This window comes from Furipterus horrens, unplaced genomic scaffold, assembly GCF_987537825.1.
Source record: "Furipterus horrens unplaced genomic scaffold, mFurHor1.1.pri manual_scaffold_4, whole genome shotgun sequence".
Classification (NCBI taxonomy): Eukaryota; Metazoa; Chordata; class Mammalia; order Chiroptera; family Furipteridae; genus Furipterus; species Furipterus horrens.
The window spans coordinates 69,417,322-69,431,364 of NW_028327174.1; the positions used below are offsets into that span (position 1 = coordinate 69,417,322).

The window sequence follows — 14,043 nt, forward strand, 5'->3', positions numbered from 1 at the left end:
GTGTATACCAGTAAGAACTGCTTTTTCTGAATTAAGCTTCAGCAGGATCCAGTCATTGGTCTACCCAGAAACTCAACACTGCATTATTGGCAAATATGGTATTGAGGATGCTGCTTACATCACCAGGGTCTTCTGTGTGGACTAATAGGATATAGTTATTTTTGATTCAGTACTGGGATACTGCAACTTTTCCTGAGTACTACTCTCTGAATCATGCATCTAATTATGTGAGTCAAATTTCTGACCAGTGCCAGCAGCTGATGGGATGGCATAGAATGTCTTGTATGTATATACTAAATTAATTTTTGATTTTTATCTCATTTTCTATTTTCTTTCCTGTTTTGCTTTTATCACTTCTGTGTTGAGAAGCCCGAGTTGGTGAACTGAATTAAGAATATACATATTGCCCTGGCTAGTGTGGCTCAGTTGATAGGAGTGTCATCCATAAACCAAAAGATTGTGGGTTTGATTCCCAGTCAGGGCACATACCTAGGGTGTGGGTTCTGTCCCCACTAACATATGTGTGAGAGGCAACTGATTGATGTTTCTCTCTCACATCAATGTTTCTCTCCTTCTCTCTCTCTTTCTCTCTTCCCTTCTCTCTAAAATCAGTAAGTATTTCCTTAGGTGAGGATTAAAAAATGCATGTTTTGACCTGCTGAATGAAGAGGCACAACTACCCTTCAGGGTGGCAGCTAGCTCCCTTGGCATTGAACTTCCACTTTGGGGAACTAAAATACATGGGGTTGTTTTGATGGAAGGCTCAGTTCAACACACAGCACAAAAAAGGAAATAGAGTTACAAGATATTGTTACTTACAGATTCCAGAATCAAGGCAATGCAGTTGAGAGCAGGAAAGGGCAGACTTCTATCCAGGTGAGGGAGTAGGAAAGAGTGAGCATATATCATGGTGGGGGCAGAGATCACTCACTTTTCATGGGCTTAACTCCAAGTGACTATTTTAAAAGGTGCCCTGGGAAAAGTAAAGCATGAACCTATGGCCAGCATCCTGAACTCAGATCCTTATCCAATTGTCCAGACTCCAGGTATGAACAGGGTTATCACACTGTAAAATGCAAAGGCAGCAACTCAGAAATACAGTTGTTTTTCTCACCGATGCTTCATTCATGTGTTTGTCTTTAAAATAAATATTTTTTCTCTGTTGGGACAAAATAACTCAGCTGAATACATGCTATAATTACCCCCTCCCTACAACTATATATATTCATAACTGTGGTTGTAAGAAAAAAAGGCACCTTTGGTGCACCCCAAGTTATGAGGATGAAAAGCCACCAAAAGGCTTGAGACCTTTGCTGAGTGACGTCTACCCAGGAAAGCACCACACGGTGTAGAGCCCAGGAATAGTGGGTGTGGTGCTGTGGGGAGGCCAGCTGGTCAGATTGCTCTTTCAATATCATCTTATATTCCATACCAGTTTGCTACAAATTTACTGACTAGACTTCGATGAATACAAACTATTTGCTTGAAATTTGGTGTCAGAGCAGCAGGGTCACATGGTTTCTCAATAGAGGGTTGTGAGGAGAGATTACTTCTCAGATGTAGTAGTGAGTTCTGTGTCCTTGGGGAAGAGGGGTTTCTCTGTAGATTTTCATCACCCTGATGGCTCTCTTAGCTCATGAGCTGCTCAAAGATAGCAGCCAGTTAGCTGTACTTCAGGAACAACGAAATTGACTGATAGGATACAGCCTCCTGTTAATGAGTATTTTGTAGTGTTTGTGTCTTATAAACCACCTTAAAACATTAAAGTGGGTTATAAACAATCTTAATGGTGTGATTATTAGTCCTATCTCTCCACTAATGCAACTATATATTATGGTCACATTTTAATCATCTTCCTCCCTCCTCCTTTAAAAATCCTTGTTTGCTCATTCAGCACTTCATCTTTTGATTCTAATGCTTTAGTCTATTTTATTTATTAATATTAGATGTAAGTAATTTTAGGTTTACTTTAATAATAATTTGTACAAAACTTAAGTCAACTTTCCTATAGTGGAAGCATCAGTAAGTCCTGATATAGCAGAATTTCTGCAGAGGAATATACCTCTTCCCAGTGAATAATAAAAAAATAGTATGTTGTCTGTCATATGCTAAAACGATGCAATTGACCAACTGTCGGGAAATGCTCTCTGACATATGATTAGTGATCATTCTGAATTACTCTGCTGTCTGTAGGTTGTAGGAAGCACTTTCTGTGAAGTGAATTGGCTCAGGTAAGCAATGAATGTGCAACATTAGTCCCATAAGCATCACACCCTCTAACCAAGTGAATTGCTTAAATAATGTTTATTACTATTGCATATAGTAAGCTATTGCTTACTAAGTATGATGCCAAGTGCTTTCAGCATAATGTTCTCTTCAACCGTCTTGGGAATTAGGGAAAAGCCAGTGGAAATACAGAAGAAATTCAGGAAATAGGAATGGGTAATGGTATGAAATGTAAATTAGCTTTAAATATAGGCACTGAAATTCATTCAGAGCTTTTTATCCTGGTTTGGAAAAAACAGTTGTGTTGGTTTCCTTGTGTAAAAGGTAAGTTATTCAGCATGTAATGTAGTGATATATAAAAACTCAACTGGATTATTCCTCTTCTTCTATTTATAAGAAGCATGTCATTTTTTTCTTGGGATGTGTGAGATCTGTTATTGAATTCCTAAAAAAACAGGAAAAAAATATTTTCTTGAGGCTTCTTGAATTTCTTGTGTTTCTTGGTCTTGAGGTTTGGTGCTTGCATGTCTGATTGTCCTGTCCTTAATGATGTGCCCCCCGCCCCCAAAATAAGGACCAGAGAAATAAAGGCTGTTTTTTTTTTTTTTTTTTTTTTTTTTTTTTTTTTTTTTTTTTTTTAGGGGCTAGAGAAATTAAGGCTTGACTTTTTAGAAGACAGGAGAGTTCCTCAGAGAAGGAACCAGAGGCTGACTACTCCTTTGGGTGGTAGAGACCAGGGTCATGCCAGAAAGTAGACTCTGGGAGGTGTCGTAACTCCCAAATGATTTCTGTATAAATTTCAGGAAGAGTACCAAGGGTTGTCATGTAGGGGACCAAAGTGGATACGCACAGTGATGGCATGGGTGCTACCTGCAGAGTAGTCTGCCTTTGGTTATGGATGGGCATGGCGAGCATCTCAACTGTGACCAAGATCTCTCCTTTAACTCCTCAGGATTCTGGAAGCCAGGGGTCTTTCTTTTTAGGGAGGACAGGGAGCCATTTAAAATGACTGACATTGCTCACCATGGCAAGTGAGGACCCATAGTTAGATTTGATTTGATATAAAATGGAAAGGTGACATTTCCTTCGCCTTTTGAGGACGAGGGGCAACTGCCTACATTAGCATGCACACCCTACCTCCTTCACTTCTGAGAGTTTCTAAAGGAATTAGTGTTATTCCTTGTTTGCATCCTTTAAACTCCTATACAAACATACAAAAGTATGAAAAGCTTTTTTACTTTGTGAAAACTCTTTAAAATACAGTCAATTGATTTTAACTGTATGATATTTAAACTGACAGTTATATTAATAAATATGTTATATTAATAAAATAGAAATTACTTCTAATTAATAGAAACTCAGGTTACAATCTGTAAATAATCATGAAAAATGGACTATAATCCTCCTTGCTGATTTGTGAATTTCCAGAGACCAACTAGTAATTGTTTGACTTACCATTGTAATGAATATACCCAAGTAAGTAGAATCATCATATAAATATGCTGAGGCTTGCATAATTGATATAAGCTATTCAAAAGGACTCTAACATGGGTGGCAGGCAAACATAACCTCTGATTGAATTGGTGTGTGATTCAGAAACAACAGGCTCTTCTTATTATTCTATCAAGGGATAATTAGCTGAAAAGATGAGAATGGTACCTGAGATTAATGATAACATCAATAAGCTATTTGAACTCAATAGGCTAAAAGTGAACACATGAAACAGAGCAATTAAGCACATTTGGTTTAAATAAAGCACCTTCCTTGCCAGGAAAATTACCCACTGTATTTATGTTTCCACTGGGAAATATTTCTTGGGTTTGGGGCGACCAAAGCATTTCAAAAACAATGGGAACAATAATCAACTTAAAAATACTTCAGAAAGAAGGAAAGAGTGAAAAAAGAAAAAAGCTTTACTGGCCATGGTTAATTTAAATTCTTAGTGAAAGAACAGAATGGATATTAAGAGGAAGGTCTTTTATATGCATCAAGAGAATAGTGAAAACCTGGTGATAAACAGCATCGGCTTATACAAAACAGATCATGTCAGACTCATTCAATTGCATCCCTTTGATCAAATTAGAAAGTGGATAAAAGGAATTCAGTAGATGTAATATATCTAGATCTTATTATTTTCTTTATACCTTATGAAAGTTTACTTAAAATCTTAATGAAAATTGGCATAGTTATTTACACTGAAACAAATATCCTGAAATAAACTCATAAATAAAAAAAAGGAGATGAAATTCAGTAGCAATATGAGTGGGGATGCCCCCAAAATGAAGTTTATTAAAAAAAATTGTGTATGTTTAAACTTCAGTCACCTTCAAAGTACTCTCCATTTGATGCAATACACCCATCGAGATGTTCTTTCCACTCCTCAGAACAGTTTCTGAACTTGTCAATTTTGATGTCCTTTAGTGCTTCAGTTGTTTTTTGTTTCATCTCTTCCACATCAGCAAAATGTTTCCCTTTGAGAAACTTGTTATCTGGGAAAACAAGTAAAAGTAACTTGGGGCAAGACTGGGTGAATAGTGAGGGTGGAGCATGGAAGTCCTGATGTTTTTTTGGTCCAAAACTGCTAAACACTCTGCGTGGTGTGGGCAGGTGTGCTCCTAAATCACCCATCATGAAATGGGCAAATGCATTGAAAGAGACTCAAAAAAAAAAAAAAAAAAAAAATCACTGAAGCTGAATGTAGCCTCTCACAACAATGTCAGCTGATACACTGATACAGATGGGTTCCTGGAACACTCACCTGGTGGGGGAAGCCTGTACTACAAGGGGTCTGCCTTCCAGAGGATAATTCTGTTTTTTTGGAGGAGTTCCCCCTTGTATATGAGTTGAGGAAGTGGGTAGAAAGCTCCTGAATGGGCACTGGAGGAACAGTTGATCCCTAAAAACCATGAGAACTATTAGAAGAGCGGTGAGGTGCTAAAACAGTGTTACCAAGCGGAATGGACTTCTCAGATTTTATAATTCAATATTCATTTAGAGGAATCAGGAAAAACAGATATTTTTGCAATATAAAAAACGACACAAATACTGTCAATTTTTATTGATATGCAAACACTTGATAATTTTATTCCTAGAAAGCCTTTAGTTATCAAAAGTTGTGTTATACATAAAAGAATGCTCAACATCACTAACCATCAGAGAGATGCAAATAAAAACCACAATGAGATACCACTTTACACCAGTCAGAATGGCCATCATCAACAAATCAACAAACAACAAATGCTGGCGAGGATGCGGAGAAACAGGGACCCTACTGCCCTGTTGGTGGGAATGCAGACTGGTGCAGCCACCATGGAAAACAGTATGGAATTACCTCAAAAAACTAAAAATGGAACTGCCTTTTGAACCAGCGATTCCACTGCTAGGATTATATCTGAAGAATCCTGAAACCCCAATTCAAAAGAACTTATGCACCCCTATGTTCACAGCAGCACTGTTTACAATAGCCAAGTGCTGGAAACAGCCTAAGTGCCCATCTGTAGATGAGTGGATCAAAAAACTGTGGTACATTTACACAGTGGAGTACTATGTAGCAGAAAGAAAGAAGGAACTCCTACCATTTGCAACAACATGGATGGAACTAGAGAGAATTATGCTTAGTGAAATAAGCCAGGCAATGAAAGAAAAACACCACATGATATCACCTAATATAGGAGACTAAGGAACAACACAAACAAATGAACTAAATTGAACAAGGAACAGAATAACAGTTATCAGTGGGGAGGGGAGAGGGAGAGAAGAGGGATAAGTAAGGGAAGGGTTTAATCAAAGAACATGTATACATGACTCATGGACATGGACAACAGGGTGGGATATGACTGTAGGAGAAGGGGTGGGCTGGGTGGGGAGGAGCAGTGGGGGAAAAATGGGACAACTGTAATTGAAAAAAAAAATTAAAAAAAAGTGTTATAAAAACTGTTGTGTCAATGAGAAAAAGGGTCTCAGGTCCTAAAGAGTTTGAAAATGGCAATAATAAAATTTCATTTCCTCTAGGGAGTTTAATAAATGTTGCCTTAGATTCCATCTAATTTTTGGTCATTAATAATGGTCTTTGTGTTCTTCTTATTATTAACTCTACTGTTAGCACAATGTTCTCATACATTCTTAACATCCTTATTATCTCTACTACGATGAAGAACACAGCTGTTGCAACAATTGCTTAATTTTTTTTCTTACATGAGTGTCTTGGCACCCAGGCGTGATCTTGATATAACTGATAATCTGTGTTTTGCAAAATATGTTTTGCAATATATCAATCACATAATATCCAATTCAGAACATGAAAGTCCACACTGTCAAATAAAAGCTGTATATAGAAGTAAATTGGTTAGCAACACACCCAAAATGCATCTCATTTCGGGTGACTGGCCACAGTTTTCAGTAGCTGCCACTAACTGGTGAAATCCTATAGCGCTATGGTATAGTGGTACTCTAACAAACCCCAGAGCTCCTCACTCAGAGTCCTGAGCTTTCCTCAGAGTGGTTGATTGTAAAAGCTTTCAGGGCATCCTAGCAGATAGACTTATTGAACTTGTCAGGGGAGGGAGATGCGTTTTCCCTCTACTCTTCTTGCCATAAAATTCCCCACAATTCCCAACATATGCTCATAAAAGTTACCTCTGCTTTATAAACTGCTAAAGCTTATAAACCAGAAAATATGGTAATGTGCTAGACAAATATGCAGTCTTTTCCCTCCAGTAGCACAAAACTCTTTTTAAGGGAAACATACTGTTACTCTGAATCACAATTGTGTTTTCATCACTCCATAGAAATGTAATTGAAAAATAACGCACTGGGATTATTTTAGGACCAAGAATTAACATAACCTGTGAAAAGAAAATGGCTAACAGAAATGATATTGTCATTTTTGGAATTTGAGCATTTCTCAACACTTGGAAGTCATAATGCTCTTGTTCTCATAGAATTAATCTACATACTAGGCAGGATTTCAGCTAATTAAGAGTTTTACCATCTTTTGAGAAAAAAATTTAAACGTGCATAGATATATGCCTTTAAGGATGTCCTGCCTCCAACGCCCAGCTCGGTGGAAACTCCCTGTCCAGCAGAGGTTGCAGGATCATGGATGAGGAAATAAATTTACCCAGGACACTGTATTTTGTCTGGAGGGAGGAGAGGTGGCAAATCTCTCTAGTAGAGAAGTGTGTTCAATGCTTTCTCCTGGTTCCTTTTATTGAGGAAGGGATCTGGGAGATACAAGTTAAGATTTATGAATTGCCAATAAGCTTTAGACACTTGGGTTACAGATGACAATTACCGATTACAGATATCAATGTAAAGAACACAGTGACTACTCTGTGTCAGGGTCTGTTAAACATTCTGGTGCCACACTGACACAGGTGCAAGGCTTTATACATTTTCAGCTGCACACTCTTTATAGTTAACTAAGAAGTAAGAAAAACGGAGGCAGCTCTAAAGCATAATATACGTTTTTTAAATCTAATTCCCCTGGGAACCTCCTGAGTAGCCTTCGAGTCATGTCTTCCTCTACCTTCCCGGTTTTCCAGTCAAGTCTTATAGGCCTCCAGTGGGTAGAGAGGGGGGAGGCTATCTTGCGGCTGGGCTACAATTCCCAAAACCACACTGAATAGTCCCCTGCAGCCTTTTTGACAAACAAGAACAAGCATGAAAATTAAAAAGTAAAACATCAAAACACCAACAAAACATTTTATGTTTCACTACTCGTTGACATGGTCACTAATTTGAGATTAAGTTCTTATTGGCTCTGGCATTTTATCTATCTCTTTGTCTGTCTATCACTCAAATTACACAGTTAATCAGTTTCTAATGTGAGCAGTCAATCTCCAAGTTCACAGAGGTGGGATACATTGTGCAATATTTACAAAATTTTCTTGCCCAAAGATGCCCTCGTTTGGAGAAACATCAAGTTTAATAAGTTTTATTCTATAACAGTTTGGGAAACCCAACTCATTCAGTTTCCAACCAGAGGAAAGAGTGGCCCATGAGGTCATATCTGATTGAGATGCCTTTGTCTTATCAAACCAGACAAGTGGTTTTCTTAGAGTCCAGACAATGCAGAACATAGGGTTTCCAGGAAAACCAACTTCTTATGGTCTGTAGATGGTTACCTCTAAAAAAAGCGAATAAATAAAAATAAAAAAGCTACTAGTGTATGTGGGACACAAGATCTTCTGGACAGGAAATATTTAGCTTGGCTTTGATCACTCCCTTAGTGAACAATTAAGGTGGTGAATTATGTCTGATTTAAGAGGTGCCACTCATGAAAGTGTGGAATAGTCTGGACAATTAGAATGAGGTGATGGAATGGTGGACAGGGGGTTAGGATTGTATAATCAGAAGTGGAGTAGAATTTTTGTGCCATGGGAAGACTTATTTTGTGTGGGAATGCTAATTGTTGTGTCTGTTAGTTGTGCTGAGGTAGCCCTCTATAATACCTTGTCTGAATGGGAGCCATTACTGGAAAGATGACTACCACATTTTTTCTTTGCTGAGGAATTAAAATAATTTGTGTGTTGTCCTGTGGTTGCTGAACAGGGTTTTATTTTGAACAATATCTGGGAGTTTGTTTTTACTCAGGTGGGGTGAGGCCAGCAGATCTGGAGATGATTGAAAAGATAGTCTGTTACAGTTCCTAGGGGGGGGGGGTGCCACGCCATGCAGGGCCAGCTGAGCAAGCATCTGGGCCAGCCAGAAGGCAGCAGGAGCAAGGTCAAAGCTGGGGGAAAAACCCTTCTTGTGATTTTCTATGGACTATATGGGGGTGCTGGGCAGGATAAGCAGCTGAGCAGATTTTGGATTGAATAGTTTGAAAATTTTTGGCAGGCTCCGGGCTACTGAGGATATCCCTAGCTCTTTAGTTCCAGGTCCTGGGGTGATCAGGCCAGGGGAATATTGCCTCCTGGAGTGTCAGAATCAGGCAGAGGAGACAGTTCTAAGTTTGAGCTCTGGATTGGTGATTCACATGTGAAAGGTGCACTTCCAGGACAGTAGTGATGCCCCAGAGGCCAGAGCTTGAAGAATACAGAAAGCAAAGAAATACAGTTAATACAAGACTCTGGAATGTGGAGAAGAATCTAGATAGTGAGAATTGAGGCAATTTTCCCCAGTATCCTCTCCTGTAACTCTTAGGTTCTAGGGATGCTTCCATCTCAGAACCTTTGCATTTGCTGTTTCCTCTACCTAAATCACTCTTTACAAACTCATCTCCATGGCTTCCTCTGGTATGTCCTTCATATCTTTACCTAAATAACAGTGTTACATTAAATATTTCCTCTACCACCTTACTTAAAATTGCACCCCTCCCAACACTCCCTTATTTTTCTTGATAACAACACTCTTTAACACAGCGATTTTCAACCTTTTTCATCTCAAAAACTAATTACTAAAATTATGTATGACAACACAAATATATTTTTTGCTGATCTAAAAAAAAATAGATATAATTTTGATTTATCCACACCAGATGGCTATTGTATTGGCTGTTGTCATTTTTTTTATTTGATGATTTAAAGGAAAAGAGGTCAGTGACCCCGACTAGTTAGGTATTGCATATTTTAAAAATCCTAGCGACACACTGTTTGAAAATCACTACTCTGTATATTTTCCTTGTTTGTTTTATTATCTCTCTCCCATAATTAGAATGCAAGCTCTAAAAAAGTAGGGGTGGTGGATGGGGGGTAGGCAGTGGTAATGTTTTATTCGCTACTGCATCACTGTGATCTTGAACGGTTCCTGCACATGGTAGGTATTTAATAAACATTTGTTGAATGAATGAATAAATGAGTGAGCAGTGATGTTCAACATTTAACTTAGAGCTTCCTTCTGTTACCCTCAAACCTCCAATAACACTCTCTTGTACACAGAGACTTGGGTCATGGAACTTAGGACAATGAACCAGAAGTGTACAACTTGGAATGAAATGGTGCAGAGAGCAGGTGGCAGCATCAGGAGGAGTAATCACTTTGGGGGCAAGTGCAGGCATTCAGAGTAAGATTGAAGAATGAGAGGTATCCAGAGAAATTGTAGGCAACTCCACCCCACTTCTCAGGGGAAAAGAGATGAGTCTGGATTTCCCCAAGCATGTGGCATAGGCAGTTGAATAATTTTATCTGAATTTTTTTTTTAAACTGTGACTTCAGATAAATAGAGGGCTAGGGTACACATGGGTTGTAACGACATTGCAAGACAGTCTTACGTAAAAGACAGAATTATTAAAAAAAAAAAAAGAAGCAATTTAACATTCTAATGTAAGAGTAATCTGTAGAAGAAAGGAAGTACCTTGAGTTTTGTTGAAGAGAAAGGACACAAGACCATTACTAGTGTCCTTCCCAGTAGTTCCTTGATTGTGTTTTCTGTGCACTTCACTGACCTATAAGAAACACAAAATCTCAACGTAAAATTTTATGGTTCGTCAGTCAACAGGGCAAGAACATGTGCCGTTAGGTAAATTAAAACACCACCATCGTTTCTGTTCAGCAAACTTATTCTCTTTTACACATTTTCAAGATTCTAATTTGCAGATATTTTTCCTAGTCAATGCAGTACTTGCTTTGTTTTGTCACCTAATTTTTCAATCATCTACTTCCAGATGATAATAAAAGAAATGAATAATATTCTGTATTTGTATTACCAATTTTAGGAACTACTAGCACATAATAATAGATCATTTCTTTAAACTGAAGATGATCTGTTTATTTGTGATGTGACAAGTCTACTGTGTACCTATGGAACAAGAAACCACTAAATTTTATTGTAAAGCTTTCTGATGAGGTATGTTTACTTAAACACATTTTAGTATAAGCGAATAAAATATATTTTCTGTAAATGATAGAGAAAATATTTAAATGTTGAGTATGCCTTATAATTTTTATGTTCACACTTTGTCAGAAAGATGTTATCTTCCCAGCAGCATCATGTTATCAAAGATGCAAACCTTAACTCAACAGCTGTTATACCTTCAGCAAGTTATGAATTTTTTCTGATTTAGAGCGATCATTTTTTAAAATTTCTTTTCTCAGTCGAGTAGGAAAATTAAGGTTATTTTCATGTAAAAGATACACACATTGTGCCTTAGTATTGCACATAATCCACATGTCTTACTCTTTAAATTAAATTATTATTGAATTGGCTGTGATCTGAGGGCTCTTTTTGACTAATACCAGAAATATTGTTAGTAAATAGGAGGTAGAGACAACATTATTTACATAAAAATACTGTAAAGAGAAGCAAACACAGACATAATAACAGGAATCATTTTTATGATTTTCATGATTTGTGTTATACTAAGATAGCAAATAAAATTAAAATAAAAGCTAAAGAGATTTGTGGTAGTAAATGACAGAAATGGTACAGTTTTATTTTTGTTGGTTTTAGATGCTATTTTACAAAAATCTACCTTTCCTTAAATGGATCAGAGAAGGTTACCTTTTTGTGAATTTAGGTAAATAATAGTTTTAAAGTTACAATCCACTTAAAAAAATGTTTTATTGATTATGCTGTTACAGTTGTCCTAATTTCTTTTCCATTTGTTCCCCTCTATCCAGTGACCCCCCTTCCTCCAGTTGTCCCCTCCACTTAGTCCATGCCCATTGGTTGTGCATATAGTTCTTCTCAATATCTTCCTATCTACTCCACTCCCTCCTACTATGCTTCTTAATTCCTGCATCATCTCCCACCCTTTTCCCCCTTCCCCCTCCCTGCTGACCTCCCCACAATATGTTCCCCATACCTAGAATTATTTTTCCATCTTGTTGCCTACTTAGTTTGCCTTTGTTTTGATTCCCTAGCTTCTGTTGTTGGTTGTTGTGATACAGTTTTCATTTTAATGTTCATAGTTTTGATCCTCCTTCTAAACAAGTCTATTTAACATCTCACATAACAGTGGTTTGGATCTGATGAACTCCTTCAGTTTTACTTTGTCCTGGAAGCACTTTCTCTGCCCTTCTATTCTGAATGACAGCTTCGCTGGATAGAGTAATTGTGGTTGTAGGTTTTTACTTTTCATTACTTTGAATATTTCTTGCCAGTCCCTTCTTGCCTACAGAGTTTCTTTTGAGAAATCAGCTGATAGTCTTATTGGGACCCCTTTGTACATAATTCTCTTCTCTCTTGCTGCTTTTAAGATTCTCTCTTTATCCTTAATTTTCGACATTTGATTATAACGTGTATTGGTTTGTTCCTCCCTGAGTCCAGTTGTTTTGGATCTCTCTGTGCTTCCTGGACCTGTAATTTCATTTCCTTTCCTAAGTTCTGGAAGTTCTGCTTCATTATTTTTTCACATAGTTTTTCTATTTTTAGTTCTTCTTCACCTTCTGGCAACCCTATGATTCGGATGTTGGCCCGCTTATAGCTGTCCCATAGGTTTCTGAGCCTCTCCTCATTTTCCTCACTTTTTGTTTTCTCTTTCTGCACTGGTTGACTGTTTTTTCCTTCCCTATGGTCCCATTTGTTGATTTGATCCCTGGTTTTCCCTTCCCTCACCTCTTGTTTCATATGTGTTTTTGTTCATTTCAGCAGGACTAGCCTTCATTCCTTCCCCATCTTGTTTAAGATCCGCTGTTAGGTCTGTAAGCTTTCTTATAACTATAGCTCTGAACTGACAGAAAGATCATCTGTCTGCTGGTCTGATAGATCATATATTTGCTGTCTGGTCAGCTGCATGATTGGGATCTCTATCATGATCTGTGCCATCCTGACAGTTTTGTGTTTACCTTTGCTTCCTGGGTGGGCCTGTCACACCTCCTACACAATAGGAGCAGAGCCCCGTGCACTCATCACAGCCAGGCGACCTGTCTCACCACGCTGTGGCGCTTTGTGTGTGGGCAGGGGTCCAAGATGGATTCCTGTTGTTCACTCTCCAATGAGATACCGGGAGACTCCTCTGTCCCCTCGCCCTCCAGTCCTCACAGTCTAAGGCAATGGAGGTCTGCCTTCCTTGGCATTGGAATTGCGAGCTGACAGGTTTGGTCTGCAGCCAGGGGTGCTCCCCAGGTGCTTCTTGCCTCCCCTTAAATATAGGTGTCTGTGCTTACTGCCATCCTACCACCCATTGTTGCAGCTGCTGCTGCCACCAGCACAGCTTGACCTGTCCACCCCGGCTTCGCCCCTCCTACCCATCTGGATGAGCACCACTTGTTTATAACTTCATACGTGGGACTTCCATGTAGCTTTATTTTCTGGAACTTCTGATTATTTATGGTTTGCGGTAGTTGTATTCCTTCTTAGTTGTGGAGGGAGATGGAGCGTGTCAGTCTAGGCCTCCATCTTGGCCGGAAGTCCGTCAGGCTTCACAATCCACTTTTTAACTAGCTAAAAGTGGCTCAATGATTCCTCAACTTGTTTGCCCAAATTAAGAATAATTAACATTTATTAAGTATTTAAGATGCAGTATTTATTGAAATACTTTCTATAGACTACTGCTATAGTACTGATAACTCTGCAGAGCTAAGCACTGTTATAGTTCCAATTTTACTGAGGAGGAAATGGAGACCCAGTATCTGGCAGAGTGCCCAAGGTCTTAGATGGTGGAACAAGAATTCAAGTCCAGGTCATTTGACTCATCAGAAGAAGGAAGACTCACAGATGGAACTTTTAACATTATATAACCTGGACTCCTGATTCCATGGAAGATTGTCTCTGGAGAATGCAAGCATCCTCTGGCAGCAGCAAACAAGTTCAAAATTGTCATATTCTTAATAAGGGTAATTTGCTGGCACATTTATGGGTTTACAAGGTTTATTTTATTTATCTCATATACATGATTGCAGTGGCTACTAGATGCCAAGCACTATTCTAAGCACT

The 14,043-nt window shown here is 38.4% G+C and overlaps 1 protein-coding gene across 1 annotated transcript in view; it reads right to left on the bottom strand.

The window, feature by feature from the left end:
* Positions 1 to 4,533: 4,533 nt before the first annotated feature.
* LOC150012181 (uncharacterized) overlaps positions 4,534 to 14,043 on the bottom strand; it is a 57,215-nt gene continuing 47,705 nt past the window's right edge. Inside the window, exons 3-4 of the mRNA XM_090275650.1 lie at positions 10,522 to 10,612; positions 4,534 to 4,715 (exon numbers count right to left, since the gene is read on the bottom strand). Coding sequence (XP_090131776.1) covers positions 4,543 to 4,715; positions 10,522 to 10,612 — 264 coding nt within the window. The 3' untranslated portion in view covers positions 4,534 to 4,542. The remainder of the gene's footprint in view (positions 4,716 to 10,521; positions 10,613 to 14,043) is intronic.